General features: G+C 46.7%; 1 protein-coding gene across 1 annotated transcript in view; it reads right to left on the minus strand.

Moving 5' to 3' along the window:
* The window catches only part of MPHOSPH8 (M-phase phosphoprotein 8), a 286,382-nt gene that overhangs the window by 221,624 nt on the left and 42,835 nt on the right, over window positions 1-21,923 (minus strand). Inside the window, exon 3 of the mRNA XM_069202290.1 lies at window positions 7,205-8,041. Within this exon, the coding sequence (XP_069058391.1) occupies window positions 7,205-8,041 (837 nt within the window). The remainder of the gene's footprint in view (window positions 1-7,204; window positions 8,042-21,923) is intronic.

Here is a 21,923-nt window from a genome sequence, read left to right on the forward strand (position 1 = left end):
GAGAGGAGTTGTGCCGCGGGCGTAGCACGCTTGGGGCCGCCAGCTTGGTCTACGACATCCTGGCTGCAGCTGGAGGGACAAAGAAGGGCGTCGAGCCAGCTAGCTCATGCCAGGTGACTCCTAACTTTATGGAGTAACTGTTGGACCAGCTTGCTTCTTTCTGTCCTGCTAGTGACACTCCTATTTAACTGCACCTTGGTTCCGAGTGAACATTCGTGGCTCACCTGGACATATCACTGATGGGAAATAACAAGGCCAAGTACAAACCCGGAGGATGGAGAAAAAGCTAGATAGTAATTAGTGTTAGGAACCTTGGCACCTTCCACGCAGTTACACAGAAATTTGCTCCACCAAAGTCAAGCGAGCGGCAGACGGTACGCCTTGTGAGGGGCTGTGAGGGAGGCATGGTCCTGTGGTGCTCCCCAGTCTGGGGGGGTGGTGGGGGTCACGTTTCTGCCCTGGTGAGTGGCAACTGGTGGGCTGGCCAGGAGGCAGTGGGGTTATTGGGCACTTGACTTGGAGCGCCTGCCTCTACTCCTTGACAGTGTGGTAGAACCAGGGCATTTACCCTCTGGGGTGCAGCCGCTTGGCTGAGCGTCCCCGGGGATATGGGGCACAACAGGCCCCCTCATACTAAGGTGGCACTGACGAAAATGGACCAATACACCGCACTTCAAAGCGACAGGTGCAGGTCCGGAGCAAGAGACGGAGAGGATGTCCTTCCCGCTGGATGTGGTGATGCTTCTGAAGGCAATCCATGACTCAAGGGAGGCAAGTCCAAGGTGGACGATGTCCATGTAGACCTCTCCCTGGTGCGTCAGGACCTTAGGCGAGTGGCTGAGAGTGACCAAGACAGACCAGAATTTCTACAAACGAGGATCCAGACATGAGTCTCCCAGCTTACCTCAAAGGTGTTCAGCCTGGAAGAAAGGGGCGAGGATGCCGAACCATTATCGCAGAAACAATCTTCACCTGGTGGGTACGCCAGAGGAAATAGCAGGGGGTGCAATGGAGTAGCTCATAGAGACCTGGATCCGCTCTTGGGTTCCTGAAGATAAGTTGTCACGCTGCTTTGTGGTGGAGAGGGCGTGTCGTGTGCTGGCGAAAAGGCCCCCACTCGGGGCTCCTTCCCGGCCTGTGGTGATCCGATTCCTCAACTATAGGGACCGAGACACTATTCTACGTGAGGCCCCTCTCAGGCAGAGGTATGGTACTCTACTGCAAAAATCCTGACCTTCCCGGACTATACTCCAGCTGTTCAACAACCTTGAAGCTCACATGAGGAAGTTAAACAGAAACTGCGTGTGCTGAATTTGAATTACATGCTCCTTTTCTCTGTCAAGCTAAACATCATCTATGGTGCTTTACCCTTTTCTTTGAAACACCGCAGCAGGCATGGGAATGGGCGAAGGAACAACGGGAACTGCATCCTCGGAGTGGATCCGCAGTGGGCACCATGGATAGAACCGGTGCTCGTCCGCCACGGCCTGCAAGTACCTCCATGAGTTAACACAGTTCCATAATGGTTATAGGGGCGACCGATACTTCTGTGTGGGGGGGATTATTATTATTATTATTTTTTTCCAAGCAAGGTGGTTTTTACAGATTGTTATCTTCAAGTTCACATGAAGATTACGTGTACCACTGATGCTCAATACACAAACGTTCAGGTGCACAGAGGCAGACAATGTGTTGTTTTAAAGGACCCTGCCCTCATGGTCCGCCGCCCCCATGGGTCACCCTCTGTACACTGGGAGCCTCATGGGCTGCACATATCAACTCATATACTCAATATGATTTCTGTAATTTCCTGGAATGTTAATGGGTTGCTGGACTGCATCAAACGGACGGCAGTCCTCTGTTACATAAAGAGGCATTCCCCAGGGTGGTCCTACTGCAGTAGACACATTTAATGGTGACCCGGTGCTCTTTTCTAGGTCAGGGGTCCAAGGGAGTAGCCCTGCTGTTGCACAAGTCCCTTCCGCTGACAGTGACAAAGGTTCATGAGGGTCCCTTCGGGAGGTATATTGTTGTGGAGGGTCAGATAGAGGCCAAGCAATACAATCTGGGGTCCTGCTTAACCCCCCCACAATGTTTGCAGCACACATGTGAGGCACTTGGATCGCTTTTGGCACCACTCCCCGACGGTTCCACTCTGTCGTAGGTGAGACTAACGCAGTGCCAGCCCCCATAGAGGATGTCTCTGCGGGGCCCAGTCCCAGCTGACGCCTCGGGTCTGTGTGCTTAAAATCCTGGGCAGACTTGTGGAGTCTCTGTGATGCATGGTGGGTCTGGCACCTGGAGGAACATGCTTACACCCACCGATCTGCTGCTCATCATACTGAGGCCCGAACAGACCTAATATGGGTGCCGGCAACGGACGTGACGAATCAGATCTGTTCCGATCCTTCCTAGTGGCAGACCATGTGCCGATTTTGGCAGACTGGGGTGTGGAGCACCGGGCACAGCTGCCAACCTGGAGACTTAATGCATGGTACTTGAAGTCCCTTGAATGTGCCAGTTTTGTGGAGGGGGAACTCAAGGCTTTCTTCCGCTGCAATGAGGGCTTAGTAAACTCAAGGACGACGCTCTGGGCGGCATGTACACCGACAATGCGGGGAATACTCAAAAGGTACATCAACAGGCAGGAGCGGCACCAGAGGGCGCAATGTGTACAGCTCGAGAACAAGATACTAGAGTTGGATGGACTGGCCAGACAATTAGACACACAGGTGATACACTGTCAACTGGCACTGGCGCAGACTGAACTACGCCAAATATCTTTTGAGGAGGCAAAACAGTGCTGGTAGGCATCAACCAGTAGAGTTTATGGGTGGGCGATAAACCAGGCAAATTGCTCTATTAGCTGGTGACACGCGGTGCCATCCATACGTGATTGAGAGGGGAACAACCAAGTGGTGCTGTCGGCGATAGTTCAAACCTTTGCAACCTTCTACCAGGATCTTTACAATAAAGGTCCCCTACCACACGTAACAGGAGGAGGACTCTATAGTTTGGAACCTTCCGGTATCAACTATCCCACGCTCCCTGCAAAAGATTTAGATCAACCACTGACGAAAGAAGAAGTTGAGGCTGCCATATCTGAGCTTGGGGGGGGGGGGGGGTACCACAGGGCCAGACGGGTAGCCAATAGAGTATTACAAAAAATTCTGCTCATTGCTGGTGCCTCGTCTCCTAAACCTTTATGAAGAGGCACTGTCGAAGGGGGCATTTCCCCCTGAACTAGATTGTCCCACGATTGTGGTCCTGCCAAAGGAGGGGCTCCCCCCGGACCAATGTGCATCATATCAGCCAATCTCTCTCATTTATGCGGTTATAAAAGATATGTGCCAAAATACTGGCAACACGTCTTACCCGCACGCTGTCCCACCTCATTCACCCAGATCAATGTGGCTTCATACCAGGTAGGAGTACGAGGCACTGCATCCGTCGAGTTCAGATGGCCCTCTCCAGAGGCCCACAGCCAAGTTGTAATCTGGCCCTGCTCCTCATTGATTTTTGTAAGGCATTTGATACGATCTCATGGGAATATATTGAGGTTGACCTACTACATACAGGGCTGGGAAAGAGATTCTGCCAAATGATCCGCATCCTTTATCAACAACCCGCGGCTCAGGTCCAGGCTGAGTGCTTTCTCCTACATTTCCCATTCCGCGGGGAACGCATCAGGGATGTCCCTTATCCCCGTTGCTCTTCGCTCTGGCAATTGAGCCCCTGCTATGCTTGCTGCGTAGCGACCCTCTGATGTGAGGCTGGAGATAGGGGGATGGGGTGGAGGACAGGGTGGCATTATATACAGACAATGCCCTGTTGTTCCTGGGGAATTCTCCTACATCAGGCCCCAGATGCGTGGAATTATTGGAGTGGATTGGGGAGATATCAGGGCTTCTGGTCAACACCAGTAAATGAACACTGGTGGAGGTGAGGGGGGGATGTGGAGGGATGACTGTGGTGCCCCAAATTTTCAGTGCGTAGGAATGCTTTTAGATATCTGGGGATCCACATCTCCGTTCTTCCTGAGTTGACTTGGGTAACTCAACTTTCGGGCCCCGTCCACAAACTTGGAGCTGGACCTACAACGCTGGAAGGATTTACCCTTAAACCCAATTGGGTGTACTGCCCTCCTTAAAATGATGTGGCTCTCCCACTATCTGTATGCCTTGACGAACTATCCCTATCAGATACCAAGGGAGTGGTTCCGAGCACTCACATGTAAACTTACGAATTTTATATGGAACGGGGGTGACAAAGTAGCCTTTGATACTGCGCGAAAGGTTCCTTACAAGGGGGATTGGAGATCCCGGTCTTATTTGTTTATTACTTAGCCGCACAGTTGGTGCCTGTAATTGATTGGTTCGCAGGGGGTTGGGACGACCCCGCTTACCGGCTTTAAATCCATTCAGTGAGCTTTGGTGGTCTTCTGAGAATGCTCTACGGAGGCAAAGTTTCTGACCAAATAGCTTTTTGCACTAGAGTTGCTGTCAGTTGCTGGAGGGTAGCCCTACGCTTAACAAAACAGGACCTGTGCTTTACTTGAATGACTCACCTGTGGTGCTGGGAATGGCTACATCAGCTTATAACACTTATAGGATTTCACTGCTGGGATTCAACAGGGATCACCTACCTGGAAGTCGTTTACAAAGGGGGTAGTCTTATGTTGTTCCAAGAAGTAAAGAACAATATGCACTCAACAACACACTATTTTTCCGATATCTGCAAATGAGATACTCACCCCCTCCCTGAATATAGCCCGCTAAAGGCTAAACTACTAACCGGGAACCGGGGAAGAAAGCAGTATCCCAAATATATAAGTTACTACTCACGAATGCCCCAGATGGCTTTGACCACCTGCCACAGAAATGGACGCAGTGGGTTGGGAAACTCGATGGCTTCTGGTGGGAGGCATCCCTGGTCCCCAGGGAACTGATCATCTCAGCTAGGCTGCAGATGATACAATTTAATTGCCTCCAAGCAACTTACATAACCCCAGCAAGAGTAATGAGAATGTCCGCTAGGACGCTTTCACCCTGTGCCAGGTGTGGCCTCCCCAAGGGAGACTTTTTCCACGTGATCTAGAGCTGTCCTCAGCTAAGGCCCTTCTGAGAGAAGGTTGTGAAGGAATAGAGGTACTAGGGCGCCCTATGGACTGGAGTCCTAGGTTAGCAGTGTTGGGGCTACAAGAAGAATTGGGGGCCCTCAAGCAGAACCATATATTTGTAGGGGACGCATGCCTCATAGCTAAAACGGCCATAGGCCGTATGGGGAAGCAACCCAGAAGTCCACCATTTGCGGGATGGAGGGCGGGGGTGGACTGGTGCACACACCAAGAAAAAACAAACAATCTATGCTGCCCAAGGGTGCCCAGGACAGCATGACAAAATATGGGGAAGTGGTGGACCTATCATGGAGTATTATTGTAATGCTAAAAGCCAATGCTGGTGGACCGGTAACGCAATGCGAGATTCGCTATGTAACTTTAATGTTGCTAATGTTGGCGCATGATGAGTGTACAATGTTTCTAAGATTCAATAAAAATTGGATTATAGTAAAAAAGTACAGTAAAGGCTGTGCTTGGCCCAGTTTGAATGGATCCCAAGACACCAGTGGCAAATACCCCAACTACTATGGTTAGGATTTATTACTCGTGTCCCGTAAAAGGGGTCTGGTAATAATATAAGCCACTTGCCATGTTTTTCTGTTGGTAGTCAGCTTCTTTTTCCAGTGCCATTGGCAAAGCGGTGTATTGAGCATGGCGGGTGACATGAGTTATGTTGTGTGTGTGGGGGGGGGGGGGGTAGCATAACCAGCAATTTTGAAGGGTTTTCGGGGTTTGCATTTACTGTACCACAATTAATCTATCACAGCAGGAGCTACCCATAAGACCTGGCCTATTGCTGGTCTTTGTACCCAATCCACTGTGGGAGGCCAACTACTGCTGCGCATGTCCTTTGGCTGTGCACACAAAAGCTGGTTGCAGTGCCTGACTTTCGGCCAGACCTGTCGCAACTGCCTGTGCATCTTACAAGGGGCATTTCTCAACTATAGTTTATTTTTCAAAAAATGTAGATTTTTTATTAGTCACAATTTCGTGACATAATGGTATTGTTTTTATATGATTAGTGATGATTTAACAATAGCAAACAGGCTTGTTATCAGTATTTGTCCCCATTTCAACTCGGATTGCCCTCCCACCAGTGTAAACAAATTTCACTGTGATTTTCAAAATGGAAAAAAAATATCCCCTTATTCAGTCTATCACATTTGTCCAAAAGGTTGAATGCAACTTTGGAAATCAGAATTTTCAACAGGCAAGAGATAGAAAATTGCTACATCTTTCAAGTGCACATGGTATCTTGTTAAGCCAATTTCACAAAGACATTTAAGCAAAATTCTGCTAGGTTTGTTATAACCCAGTTAAGGATTTTTTTGCAGTAGCTGCTAGTAAAAAGTCCTATAGGAGCTAAAATGCTTGTAGTGAAATGCATGAAAATTAGTATGCCAGACCTTAGTTGCATACAAGAAGTATGCATACCTTAGGATTAACACAGAGCTATCAACACTAAGCTAAAAAAGTTGAAAAGCTAACTGCCATTTTTGCAGCAAAACGTTTAAGCATAGCTCCTAACCGGAGTCCCTAGCTATGATTTGCATAATTTATGCAGGACTCTAAGTTTGTGCTTGTGTTGTATGTAGGCAAATTAAAACATGTAAATGATCATCAAAATGCAGATCATGTAGTACCAGAATACGATAAATGAAGACAACTGCTCTCCAAAAAATAAAAAATACATTACTAATTCATAAAAGATGGTGTATAGTATTAAAGTGGTCTGTCACATAAAATTCTATACTTTCACAAAACTTCTTGAGAGGCATAAGCGCTCAGTAGGCAAAGACCGCATACGCATGTATCTTCTGAATACAGGTCTGCAAACACAGAAGGAGGTATGCTGCCACTGATCAGGACCAAAAAATGTGATATATAGATGCATGGTGTGTAGTGGGATAATAGTTCCTACTTGTAGTGTCACGAAGCAGGTGTTTTCAAGTTAATAATTGCCTCAAACACTAATCAAAAATATGTTTAAAATAACAGTTAAATGTACATTATTACTTACTTTCAGAAACCATTTGTGAACTGTCAATGCTAAGTTATCACTGGCTAAAAACTAAAAATGCCCACCTCTTCAACTGGCTCTGCAGACTTGAGAAACTTCTCTTCTGTGCTCAGCCTGGAATTTTTCTGCAGTAAAGCAGAGGCTTTGTTCATCTCAGTAACTGCTTTTATCTTTTCAAGAATTCGTTGCTTTTTGTGAGCACTTTTCTTTTCAACATTTATCTCTTTTACTTCTATGTTTTTTACTTCAATGTTTTTTAATTCCTCCTTCTGCTTTTCTTGCTTTCTTATTTTTTCCTTCTTCTTCTTCTTTTTCACTTTGACTTGAACTTCATCCTCATCCGAGATTGCCACGCCATCTGGCCGCTTATCTTCAGGTTTTGTTGAAGTAGCTTCTTGTTCAGCATCGTCAGATTTTGATTTTGGTGCAACTTCTGTAGTAACACTAGCTTGCATTTCCATGCTTTCGGTTTTATCTGTCTGCAAATCCTGTGATGGGGACTCAGTTTCCATGGGCTGTTCACTAGGTTTTTCTTTCTTCTGTTTTTTCTGATCCTTCGATTCATCTTTCAGTTTAACCTTTAAGTCTTTTGATTCTACTTTCTTTTTTCTTTGCTCCTTATACTCCTCTTTTTTGGATTTTTTAATTTCACTGGAGTCATCCTTTCCTTCAGACGGTCTCTTTTTTGAACGTGAATCCAAGAGTGAATCATCTGTGGTATCCTCCTCAGTTTTGTGTTTCTCTTTCATCTTTCCAGATTTACCTTTTTTCTTTTTGCTCTCGTCATGTACTTCATCTTTGTTTTTTTTCTTTTTCTTCTTCTGTGAGAAATCTTCCTTTGCATCACTCTGCCAGTCGCTGTCAGAGTCTGCCTCAAACAGGTCATCATGTAAAGGTAGCTTCTAAAATTGTAAGAAGAGAATGAAATGCAATTAGTTTCAGAGATATTTTAAAAGACCATGCCGTCCATTCCATTATCTCAGAAATTATTACTTCACCTATCAGTTTTTTTACACAGTCTGCATAAGTTAGAAGATATTTAGGACAGGTAGAGGTAGATATATATATATATTTTTTTACATGTGACCGACTATTTCAAAGTGTCCTATTTATCATGTGTATAAACGTGACTAGAACAGCAACATGTTAAGTTATCAGGAAAGCAAGTTCTGCCTGCATAAACTTCTTACATTTAGTTAAAGCAAATAGCTACCTCCAATTACCACTAAGGGAAACAATAGTTCAACTTCAAAATATTGGCTATGACAATGGAGATTAAGTTGTGGGTTAGGACAATACAAACACGTAACTTAGTGTTCATCTCACTTCCCTTGTAATATCAGAAACATAACTTCTGTTTCCCTGCCAAAAACTCACGTCAATCTCATTAAAAAAAACTATATGCCTAGAAAGAAAAGCACATGTTCTCACTGCAAGTTAACCTACTTAGGACTACAAAAATATATCGTTCTGCAGGCACAAGACATTTGAGTATAGCACCACAAGGTATGGCTGAAAATGTTAGCTCAATTGCCGGTCAGACCCAGCATGACTATAGAACTGTCCACTTTTTCCAAAGGAATAGTAATGTATATATTATAAATAAATAAACATTGAAAGCAAACATGTATTTGAACTACTTCATACCAAAAAGTATGATTTCAAATCCTTATACGTTACAGACTTTATTTAATTCTTTTTCGAGAAAGATGCACTTTAAAAAGGAATCTGTTGTGCTTACAGACCAAAAGGGTAATGTGAACAAATAAGATATGTAAATTAAATCAAAATCCATAGTATAGAGATTGCCATTTTTTTTTTAGACAGATCACTGTTAGATAATTCTGTTATTAACATTATATCTAAAGTCAATGTTATCCTATGGGCTTAATTCAGGTTGACTGAGACCTCTTGGTCTCCAGAGCTTCCGATTTATAGCACAGATTAAACCCCAACTGAGGAGTCCAAAGGATAGACAAGCAAGACATTTAGCTGTGGAGTAAGAAATATCTTCCCTGGATGTTTTTTATTTATTATTATTAGGTTTAATTAAAAAAGGTGTGACCATAAAAAATATAGTTCATATCAAAAATAAATGGTGGCACCAAAAAATGAAGAGACCCAAAACACACGGCCCAAAAGAATTTCACACAACAAAAGTCCACAGGTGCTCTGGATGCTCAAGAGAGGAAATGCAGTTTGATGCTCTCGTGATCCACTGCCCAGTCACCAGTATCCTGCTAGGGAGACTGTCCAGTCAACTGAAGTCCAGGAACCAGTGAATAACCCAACTTGTTCCTATACTTTAAGATGACTGGTGGACCAATGTAAACTACATTTTACCCAAGGGTGCATTCAACTTTAGGAGGTCTATATCTCAGATAGTATACCAGTTGTGGTCTAGAAGTATTAGTCTTCACCACACTTTCAAGCAGCAATATCTCTGAAGCCATAAGGGCTAGAAAGAGGACTCAATCTGTTCCAGAATCAGGACACCCTCATTTAGCAGATTCACGCCATGCCAGAGAAATGCAGGCCCCTTTCTCAGTGTGCAAAAGGACAACCTTTTAGCTTCCTCCTGGGTAGCTGAGGGGTGGTGACTTAGTGGTCTTGGCATACAGACCTTTGATGTGGTCTCTAACAACCTTTCCAGGCAGCTGTGGATTGTGTAAGACTTCCTAAGGACAAGTCACTCCTCCTTGCAGGCTTAGTCTCTGTACCTTTAACTATCTTCCCAAGAATCAGGTTATTCCTTTTGACAGGCATAGTTCAGTTCCTCTTACATGTAAATGCAGGTCAGTTCTGCTGGATATTTCTAACTGAAGACTCCTCAACTTACAAAAGGACCCAGGAACTAGACTGAATCCAGAACCTTTTCTTCAACAGTGCTTCTGCGCACCACTACGCGGTGTAATGTGGCTTCGAGTTGGCACCTTACTGCCCCAGAAGGGACAGAGCATAGACACATATAAGCACCACTGTTAAAAACTGGGTCTCTAGTTGGCAGCGGTTCCACCTTGTCCAAGTAGGGACAACAATCCTAGTCGTGGGAAGTTACAACACCAACCTAAATCCTCCTGTGCTCACCCTCCAGTAGCTTGGCACAGTGCAGACAAGCTTAACTTAGAAAGCAATGTGTAAAGTATTTGTGCATTAACTCGCACAGTAACAGTGAAAACACTAGGAAAAAAATACTCCAGGCCGGCTTAAAAAACAGATTATGATTGTATAAATAAAACAAGACCAAAAAGAATAAAGTTCCAATACGTTGTTCCTGGGATATGCAATTTTAAAGATTTAGGTGAAAATAGGGCATAGACGTGCAAAGCACCAACTGTGGTTATCTGGTTACACTGGACCGGGACAAAGTCACAAGTTCAGGCCTACCCCGATGGAGGGTGGGCTGCCTACATGGACCCACTTGGGCCCGCTGAACACAGTACCTTAAATCCTAGTGCGTGGTCTGCGCTGCGTTGCTTTGCGAGGCTTCTCGTCATTGGTTTCAAGAAGATGTGTGGCGAGGCTTTGCCGGGCTTAGTGTTGCTTTACCCCAATCCTTGGGAGCTGTGCAGAGAAGCTTTGTATGGCTTGGCATCGTTGTGCACCGCTTCGGATGGGCTTGCAGAAGCACAGAAGGCTTTGGGGGCTTTGCGCCACCCGGCATTGAGTCCGGTAAGGCTGGGAGCTGTGCGGCAAGACTTTGTGAGGCTTTGCATTGCTTTGCTGAAGTTCCGATGAGCACCACAGAAGATAGAGCACCTCAGGCCCACTTCCAGGGCATGGCAGACTCTATAGAGTCCATGTGCAGATGGTTCAAGTCTTTGTTGTCCCAGAGGCTTGGCAACAGGAGGCAAGCTCAAAAGCCCTTGGAGATCACTTGTGGTGGGAAGGTTGAGCAGCAGGTAGCAGAGCAACAAGCAGAAATGCAGTCCTTCCAGAAAAGCAGTTCAGTTAAGTCCTCACAGCAGCACTGCAGTCCTTCTGACAGAGTCCAGTTGTAGGTCCAGAAGTGTCTGATTTAATGTGGTCACAGACACAGCACTTATACCCAAATGTGCCTTTGAAGTGGACGAGACTTCAAAGAGTGGTTTTGAAGTGCACAGGTCCCCCTTCAGCCCAGTCCTGTCTGCCAGGAGAACTGTAGGGGGGGCTATCAGTCCTTTGTGTGGGGTCAGGCCACTACCCTTTGAAGTGTGTGAGCCTCTCCACCCTTCCTACCAAGGAAGACCCATCAGTATGCAGATGAATGCAGATGCAGTTGAGTGTCTTGTGTTTATGGCTGTCTGGATGGAAATCACAAGGGGAGCAGCCACCCAGCACAGACCAGACATGGACTTGGGACAGGTTGTAAGGCACAGAGAACAATAAGAGCAGAGAAATGCCTACTTCTTGAAAGTGGCATTTCTAAAATAGTAATGTTAAATTCAACTTTACCAGTAAACATGATCTCTCACTACCATTCCAAACATACCAAGCATGACAAAAACTCCTTTCAGATCAGAAATTACCACTTAAAGTACCCATGCCAGAATTCCCAATGCTGGCCTATGAGAGGGGCAAGCTTCACAACAGTGAAAAATGACTTTCACTACAGGGACATTGTAAGGAAATGCCTCCTTGGCATGGTTACCCCCTGACTTTTTGCCTTTGCTGATGCTATGTTTTGAATTGAAAGTGTGCTGAGGCCTGCTAACCAGGCCCCAGCACCAGTGTTCTTTCCCTAACCTGTACTTTTGTATCCACAATTGGCACACCCTGGCATCCAGATAAGTCCCTTGTAACTGGTACCCCTGGTACCTAGGGCCCTGATCCCAGGGAAGGTCTCTAAGGGCTGCAGCATATCTTGTGCCACCCTGGGGACCCCTCACTCAGCACAGACACACTGCTTGCCAGCTTGTGTGTGCTGGTGAGGACAAAACGAGTAAGTCGACATGGCACTCCCCTCAGGGTGCCATGCCAACCTCACACTGCCTATGCAGTATAGATAAGTCACCCCTCTAGCAGGCCTTACAGCCCTAAGGCAGGGTGCACTATACCATAGGTGAGGGCACCAGTGCAGGAGCACTGTGCCCCTACAGTGTCTAAGCAAAACCTTAGACATTGTAAGTGCAGGGTAGCCATAAGAGTATATGGTCTGGGAGTCTGTCAAACACGAACTACACAGCACCATAATGGCTACACTGAAAACTGGGAAGTTTGGTATCAAACTTCTCAGCACAATAAATGCATACTGATGCCAGTGTACATTTTATTGTAAAATACACCCCAGAGGGCACCTTAGAGGTGCCCCCTGAAACCTTAACCAACTACCTGTGTAGGCTGACTGGTTTTAACAGCCTGCCACACTCGAGACATGTTGCTGGCCCCATGGGGAGAGTGCCTTTGTCACTCTGAGGCCAGTAACAAAGCCTGCACTGGGTGGAGATGCTAACACCTCCCCCAGGCAGGAGCTGTAACACCTGGCGGTGAGCCTCAAAGGCTCACCCCCTTTGTTCCAGCACCACAGGGCACTCCAGCTAGTGGAGTTGCCCGCCCCCTCCGGCCATGGCCCCACTTTTGGCGGCAAGGCCGGAGGAAATAATGAGAATAACAAGTAGGAGTCACTGGCCAGTCAGGACAGCCCCTAAGGTGTCCTGAGCTGAAGTGACTAACTTTTAGAAATCCTCCATCTTGCAGATGGAGGATTCCCCCAATAGGGATAGGAATGTGACCCCCTCCCCTTGAGAGGAGGCACAAAGAGGGTGTACCCACCCTCAGGGCTAGTAGCCATTGGCTACTAACCCGCCAGACCTAAACACGCCCTTAAATTTAGTATTTAAGGGCTCCCCTTAACCTAAGAATTTAGATTCCTGCCACTACAAGAAGAAGAGAACTGCTGAGCTGAAAGACCCCTGCAGAAGAAGAAAGAAGACACCAACTGCTTTGGCCCCAGTCCTACCGGCCTGTCTCCTGCCTTCTAAAGAAACCTGCTCCAGCGATGCTTTCCCCAGGACCAGCGACCTCTGAATCCTCAGAGGACTGCCCTGCTTCAAGAGGAACAAGAAACTCCAGAGGACAGCGGCCCTGTTCCAAAAAGACTGCAACTTTGTTTCAGAGGAGCAGATTTAAAGACCCCTGCAATCCCCGCAAGAAGCGTGAGACTTGCAACACTGCACCCGGCGACCCCGACTCGACTGGTGGAGAAACAACGCTACAGGGAGGACCCCCCGGCGACTCCAAGACTGTGAGTAACCAAAGTTGTCCCCCCTGAGCCCCCACAGCGACGCCTGCAGAGGGAATCCCGAGGCTCCCCCTGACCGCGAATGCCTGACTCTAAAATCCCGACGGCTGGAAAAGACCCTGCACCCGCAGCCCCCAGCACCTGAAGGATCGGAACTCCAGTGCAGGAGTGACCCCCAGGAGGCCCTCTCCCTTGCCCAGGTGGTGGCTACCCCGAGGAGCCCCCCCCTTGCCTGCCTGCACCGCTGAAGAGACCCCTTGGTCTCCCATTGGAAACCCGACGCTAGTTTGCACACTGCACCCGGCCGCCCCGCGCTGCTGAGTGTGTACTTTTTGTGTGGACTTGTGTCCCCCCCGGTGCCCTACAAAACACCCCTTGTCTGCCCTCCGAAGACGCGGGTACTTACCTGCTGGCAGACCGGAACCGGGGCACCCCCTTCTCTCCATTGAAGCCTATGCGTTTTGGGCACCTCTTTGACCTCTGCACCTGACCGGCGCTGAGCTGCTGGTGTGGTGACTTTGGGGTTGCTCTGAACCCCCAACGGTGGGCTACCTTGGACCCCAATTTGAACCCCATAGGTGGTTTACTTACCTGCAAGAACTAACAATACTTTACCTCCCCCAGGAACTGTGAAAATTGCACTAAGTGTCCACTTTTAAAACAGTTAAATGTGTTTTATGTAAAAAGTATACATGCTATTGTGATTATTCAAAGTTCATAGAGTACTCACCTGCAATACCTTTCAAATGAGATATTACATGTAGAATTTGAACCTGTGGTTCTTAAAATAAACTAAGAAAATATATTTTTCTATACAAAAACCTATTGGCTGGAATTGTCTCCGAGTGTGTGTTCCTCATTTATTGCCTGTGTGTATGTACAACAAATGCTTAACACTACTCCTTTGATAAGCCTACTGCTCGACCACACTACCACAAAATAGAGCATTAGTATTATCTCTTTTTGCCACTATCTTACCTCTAAGGGGAATCCTTGGACTCTGTGCATGCTATTCCTTACTTTGAAATAGCACATACAGAGCCAACTTCCCACAGACATGTAAAACTTACATGTACATGTCCTGCCTTTTCCTTACATAGCACCTTGCCCTATGGGAGACGTGGGGCATACCTTAGGGGTGACATATGTAATAAAAGGGGGGATTAAGGCTTCGCAAGTAGTTTTAAATGCCAAGCCTAAGTGGTAGTGAAACTGCACATACAGGCTCTGCACTGACAGGCCTGAGACATGGTTAAGGAGCTACTTACGTGGATGGCACAACCTGTGTTGCAGACTCACTAGTAGCATTTAATTTACAGGCCCTGGGCACATACAGAGCACTTTACGTGGGACTTATACATAAATTAAATACGCCAATTGGGTAGGAGCCAGTGTTGCCATGTTTAGAGGAGAGAGCACAAGCACTTTAGCACTGGTCAACAGTAGTAAAGTATGTAGCGCCCCAAAACCGGCAAAAACAAGATCAGAAAATGTAAGGGAGGCAGGCAAAACGTAGGGGGGAGACCATCCTAATGCTGTCAGGACCAACAGCCTTCCATGCAAGCTGACATTAGCTCCTCTTTTTCTAGGTCTTCCAACACCCGTCCACTCCCAATTGTGATGGTTTTCCGACAACTTCTAAAACAAATTTCAGTATGATGCCCACCCACAACAGGTTTCAAACCACACCTCTGCACTGCAGAAAACAGATGTTCTTCACTGATCCACAATGTGTGCCTCTAGTGGCTGTGCTCAGACAACCACTTGAACTTGTGTGATATATGTGCTCCCATACACTCAACGCTGATTCAGGACTGGGCGGCTTAGCTGTAGGTCAAAAGCACAAGAAAAACTTGTGGCTTTCTCAAAAGTGCCATTTCAAGTCACTTATGCAGGCTCTGTCTCATTCCAGTGGTCCTTCCCACAAACAGTCAGCTGCTTGCTGGAAGGCCTCTGGTAAGTCGAAATCAAAGGTGAAACACAGACATAAAACAGCGAAGTGGTACTGAACACTGTTCCGCCACTCGAACCTAAACAGAAGGAGCAAGGGTGTCACAATATCATTCATACACCCACAAGGTCTCCAATCGCGGAGCAAATTCCTCCACTGATATCAGTGTCTCTCAAGTTTCCCAGGAATTGGCAAAGCCACAGCAGACTGAAGCCGTCATGGAAGCTAAGCTGCCAATTTCTGATGTGTTACCTGCTCACAAACTTTCAGAACCCAAGGAACAGAAGGGGCACCTAGTCTGGTTACCACCATCTAATTCATCCTCTACACCATCTGACCCCTTGGAACAGAATATAGGCCCTGTACCAATGCTGATAGGCATCCACTATGGCTCCGAGACCCACACCAGATGCCAGAAGAGGAGGCAGTTCCGATACCGATGTTGGACATCGAACAGACTTCTACTCTATTTCAACCAATGTCACGCAATGAAACACAAAAGTGCAACCAGTTGTCATGTAGTCTGATTCTGAACCAATGCCTCTGCCTTAATGTACATGTCAGCAGAGGCTCCATTGCATTTTTGGCTCCATGCCATTACAAGGGACGCCCCAGAATGTGGATGGTGATGGGGGCAGATCCTCCCTCTCCACCCTGCACCAAAACACACTATACAGATGATTCCATCTACAAGAATCTGCAAGATGTCAGTGGGCTTGACACTTCTCCTGAGGCAGGGTACCCTTGCAACTTGGGCCACTATAGAAGAAAGTACCTCATTCACAGTGGTGGTCGAGAGAGCAGCTAAGACATGCATTTACCACTGCCAAACGAACATCCTGACAAACATTTGTACAGCCAGAGACACCTACTTCCAAGTACTTGCTCCATTTTAACCAGGCCCTCACTGGCCCCTTGATGGCCACTTGGTCTAAGCCTTGCTCCTATCAACCTGTAAATAGGCAGGTAGCGCATAACTGTTCCTGGTGAAACTAATATTCTTATTAAACATCCCATTCCAGGTAGCCTTGTTGTACTGGCCTCAACCAGTAAATTAAATCTCAACTCATTCCCAACCACACCTCCACGTAAGAGAATCCAAGAAGAATTAGGCTTTTTTTCAAAGACTATGTTTTCCTTGGTCCTTCCAGAACAGCAGTCCATGTATGCTGTTTCTTTACTGGGTAGCTATACTCAAGCCCTCTGAGACATGAACAGTGAGATCTTGCTGGCAGTTCAGAAAGTCCTTAGAGCCTTTTTGGCCCAAACAATTCATGGTGGACAGGAAGCAGCCAAATATGTTATCTTCGTCAGTCTGGATACTATAGATTGTCTAAGAAGGGCAGCAAGTACTACTGATGTTACTCGTTAACACATGTGGATGCATTCAACAGGCTTTTCCGGCGACATACAGGCCTCCTTCATGGATATGCCCTTTGATGGGTTATGCCTTTTTGTTGAGATGGTAGACTTGTTGAAGTGCTTTATGGAAAATAAAACTACGGTGCATTCCTTGGATCTGCCAACTCAAAAAGCTCAGGATCCATTGTGAGAAAGGTCGCCTTTTGACATTGTTTGCCCCCCTTTTTTGCCTAGTATTTGATGTGATTTCACAGTTGTTAGTGCACAGGACCCCTGCTAACCAGGTTCCCTGAGCCAAATTCCTGCTCTGATTCCCAGCGAAGGTACTGGAAAAGATCATGAACAAGCAACTCATGACATACCTGGAGCAGCACAAACTACTTGATGCACCCCAATCCGGCTTCCGCAGCAATCACAGCACCAAAATTGCCCTTATCACAGCCACCAACTACATCCAAACACTTCTCGACCCACAGCAAACAGCAGCTTTGATCCTCCTCAACCTCTTGTCAGCCTTTGACACTATATCTTCCCACATGCTGATCGAAAGACTCAGATGGATCACCTCCTTCCCCACCGGAAGAACCCAGGAGAACTCCCAGCTTTCATTTCTGAACCCAAAGAGATCGCATGCTGTGTCCCACAGGGCTCATCCTTCAGCCCCACGCTCTTCAACACATATATGACCCTGCTGGCCAGCATCATCAGATTCCACAGTCTCAACATAATTTCCTACGTAGGCGACACCCAACTCATCCTCTCACTCACCAGAACCAGCTTCCACAGATGCATGACAAGCATTGCTCAATGGATGATGAACATCTGCCTGCAGCTGAACACAGAAAAATACGCAAGTGCTGATCTTTGGCAACAGCAGCAACAAATGGAACGACTCCTAGTGGCCATCAGACCTAGGACCCACACCCACTTCCTCCGACCATGCCAGAAACCTCGGAATCTTCATTGACAACAAGCTCACCATGAAATCACAAATCAATGCGGTTTCCTCTGCATGCTTCCTCACTTTGAGCATGCTTCTTAAGATCTTCAAGTGGCTACCTCTACTCACAAGATGCACCGTGATACAGGCCTTCATCACCAGCCACCTGGACTATGGCAACGCGCTCTAGGTAGGAATCGTTGCGCACCTCCTACAGAGACTTCAGACCATACAGAACGCCGCAGCCAGACTCATCATCTGCCTGGTAGGAAAATAGCCTATCAGGTATAGGGAAGTGACCTCTGCCCACAGGAAGAGGTCACATAGTGGGTGTAGCCACCCTAAGGTATATGACTAATTGGTCACTAATAGTGACTCCCCTAAACTCCCACTAAATGCAGTATTTAGTGGGCACCTAGATCTGCAGATCACATTCAAAGGACACAAGAAGGCCTGCAACAAAGAAGACCCAAGGCATGAGAACTACATTCCTGCTGCACAAAGAAAAAGGCGCCAAACCCTGCCTGCTGCACCCAGGACTCTGCATTCACCGCTGAAGTGTTGAATGGACATCAGATGGACTCTACAAAACCCCAAAGGTGTTACACCCTTCTGAAAATCACCAAAGATCTTCCCCAGAGTGCAGCCATCACTCCCTGCAACTAAGAAGCAAAAGACCAGTGAAGTCCAGTTCACTAACCAGCTTCTAACCAAGGAACCAGACACAGCAGCAGGACCAAATTTCACCCGAAAGACCGTGAGGCCAAATCCTGCAATTGTGCCAAGTTTAGTGGCACTGCAACCTCCAGTGGTTGAACCATGCAATAGCCCAGGGTACTGGTCGGACACAAAGAAAGAAAGTCCACTCTGGACTCTCAAAGGACCAGGAGCATACCAAAGTCGAGAGACCTCAGGACACATACGAACCATCCCCCAGAGTGGTCCTGCTGGCCTGCAATCCACCCTCAAATTGACCTACCTCCTGCTTCCAAGGCCACCTTTGCGCACAGCTCCTGCCTCATCTATCTGCTCTGCATCCAACCTCCCTGGGCCCTACCTTGAAGAACCAGCTGTGCTCTAAGGGTTCCCCACCCCTTGCGACCTCTACACTCCAAGGGGACCCACCGGACTCACCTTGAACCCTGCCTGTGCATTGCTTTTCCAAGAGGTCCCCCTCAAATGGTCCAGCTCCAAGGACTTTTCAGCAGCTGTTCCCACTGAAATCGGGATTAAATCCTATAGTGAGTAATTACACACAAAAAGACAATTTTTGCTAAACTTACAAAGTACTTACCCGGTTTAGATTATTTCACTCTTAAAAATTTGATAAAATTCTTAGGTATTTTTGTAAATTGGTCTTGAGTTATTTTTTTGACTGCTTGTCCACATTTATTGATACCGTGACTTCTCAAAGACTGGCCTAGCTCCTCAAACAAGCTACCATAAAAATTAGAGCATTAGGTGGTCTAGTTTTACCTCTGTAAACCAAGGGGGTTTGCTTACACTCTCTGCACATCATTTTTGTACACTCTATAGAAAGCCAGCCTGCTACAGCCATTCCAGAGGGTTAGAGTATACGCAGAGACAACTGGTATAGCACACATTCTAGTTATTTCATGGCCATGGACGGAGGTCTGGTAGACCGAGCAGAGGTATAATTCATCTTCCCCTGCTGCAACAGCCATTAAATCACTTTAGTTTTTCCTTAGTGGTGTACGCTCATTTGGTGATGGGGGGGTCCATCATTTCCTGCCAGGTTGGCACTTCACATCTAACTGATGGATCTTACGAACATGGCTATGCCCTGGCTCTCCTTTTCGTCCCACAAAATATTTTCAATGAGGACCTGCCCATTCTACTGCAGGAGATGAGTGTTACTCTCTAAGGGTGCCTCACCAAAAAGAAGAGGAGATGGTCGTCAATCTTGCGATTTATTTTTTCTGAAGGACAGGCGTTTCATAGACTTTTGGACGAGGAATGCCTTCCTGCAGAAGGACAATTTCAAAATGCTCATGCTTCCACAGGTCCAGTCTGCCCTAGATCGGAGGATCTGGATGTTCTCTTTGGAACTGCAGGATCTTTATTTTCATATACCTGTCCTGCTGCTGATGGTAGAACGCGAGTATTTTCTGTTTGCATTGCTCCCCTTCATCTTCACCAGCACCCCTCGGCTGTTCACGAAAGATAAAGCGGTGATCACTGCCCACCTCAGGAGGTCGAGGATACCGCTCTTTACCACCCTTGGCAACTGGCTGTTGAAGCCGAGCTCAGCAGACCGTCATAGCTGAATCTCCTGATATTACTGGGGTTCACTATCAACGAGCTGAAGTTGCACATTACTTCTTCACAGAGGCTTTCATTCACTTGAGCTGTCCTGGACACTGCAATTTACGATTTCCCTCTGCTTTCATGTTATTTGAGTTGTGATCTTTATGTTTTAGTCCTGGTTCCTGATCACAGTGAGAGCAGCTCCAAGGCATATTGGCCCCTTAGCTGCCTGCAACCTCGTGGCCAGCTATGTCAGGTGGCACATGTTGGCTCAGCAATGGAATCTGGATTTCCATGGGTACATTATGAAGGCAATCTGACAGATGTCTTTCAAATCTTCTCAGAGATGGTTTGCATTATGCAGTGGTGGTGGCGGCCTGAACACAAATGGTCCAGCGGCGGGTCCCTCTACCGTCCCCACCCACAGCTGACAATGGTGACAGATGACAGACACATCCCTGCTGGGCAGGGGAGGTCAACTGGGAAAGGTGGATCACAAAGGCTGGTATATAACAGAAGCCAAACTCCTCCTCAATCTGTTGGAGTTACAAGGCATTTGTCTGGCACTTAAGGCCTCCCTGTTGTTCATCAAGAAAAGGCTGGTGCAGGTTCTTGTGGACAACAGTACTGCCATGTGATACTGCAACAAGCAGGGCATGCCAGAAGGCTCTATGCCCTTGGAGTTGGTTGGAGCATCAGAGTATTTCCCTGATAGCAAACTACTTCGCACGGTCCCTGAATGCCAGACCAAATAAGCTGAACAAACAGCATCTGGCAGATCACTAGTGGTGTCTATATCCTCCGATGACACAGGGCATCTTCCAACAGTAGGGAAAACCCTAACTAGATCTCTGTTAAAAATAACCAATATTGAATGGTTTGCACGTTGAAGTTTCTGCAAGAACGTGATTTAGGAGATACATTCCGGCTGGTATGGAATACGGGACACCTGTCCCCTGCATCTCCTACACCAAGCTATAGAAAAGACCAAAAACGCCTAAACTTGAAATGAAGCATAAGACCGTGACGCCTCAATGATACCTCTCAAAATGGTCAGAGCATCATTTCGGTACCTTGGAGTCATGCTTAGCAATGATCGGGGGAAAACTGTGAACATAACGTAAAAAACTACTACAAAAACTAGAGGCTAATATACAAACATGGTTGCAAATCCTGAAGCCACTAATTGGCCACACTGCTTTAGGAAAGACCAGTCCTTCCCAGATTGTTCTATGCGATGGCCCATATGCCCATGTTGATCACTGAGAAGTGTTTCCGTACATTAGATGAACTACTAAGACTATTACACCGGGGAAATGATAAGGTGAGAAAAGCACCGGAGATATTCAAACTACCATGGCAAAGGGGGCAGAATGATGGAACCCATCTTTAGGGCATATTACAATGCAACGCAAATGACAATATGAAGTTCTGTTGCTAGCAAAGCAGAGGAGGGACTCAATGTGTGACATGTTAGACATATTGCCAACACCCAAGAACCTGTTTGCCAACCAGCTCATGACAAAGATATCACTCCAAGACATGCCAACACACAATTGAACAATAGTAACAATATGGAATGGATCGATCAAACTAGAGGGCCACAAATGTCACATTGTGCCGTGGAGAACCATGCTGTGCCCGTTTCCCCGATTCATGAGGGAGGAAACAAGCCCAGAGAGATGGAAAGTCTCTACAAAAAGGGGACTTTGCTGGAATTTTCTCGCTTTCGTGAAAAATGTGAAAGCCGACCAGGGCCTTCTTAACACATGCCAGTCTAGCAGGCACTATACAGAAAATATGGCCTGATTTCAAGCAAGAACCAGAAGTGCACAGGGTAAATCAGACATTGACATCACTAGTGGAGGAAGGGAGACTCATCTCCACCATAAACAAAACATTACTCCTACATTAACACTGTCAAAACCTGTGGCATGGGCACCTGGAGGAGTACTTACAAGAAATACAGTGGCGCACAATATTTGACAACTTTAAATCCAACACACGGACTCTGCATCTGTAAATCATACATTATAATCAAAT

This window comes from Pleurodeles waltl, chromosome 8, assembly GCF_031143425.1.
Source record: "Pleurodeles waltl isolate 20211129_DDA chromosome 8, aPleWal1.hap1.20221129, whole genome shotgun sequence".
NCBI classification, from domain to species: Eukaryota; Metazoa; Chordata; class Amphibia; order Caudata; family Salamandridae; genus Pleurodeles; species Pleurodeles waltl.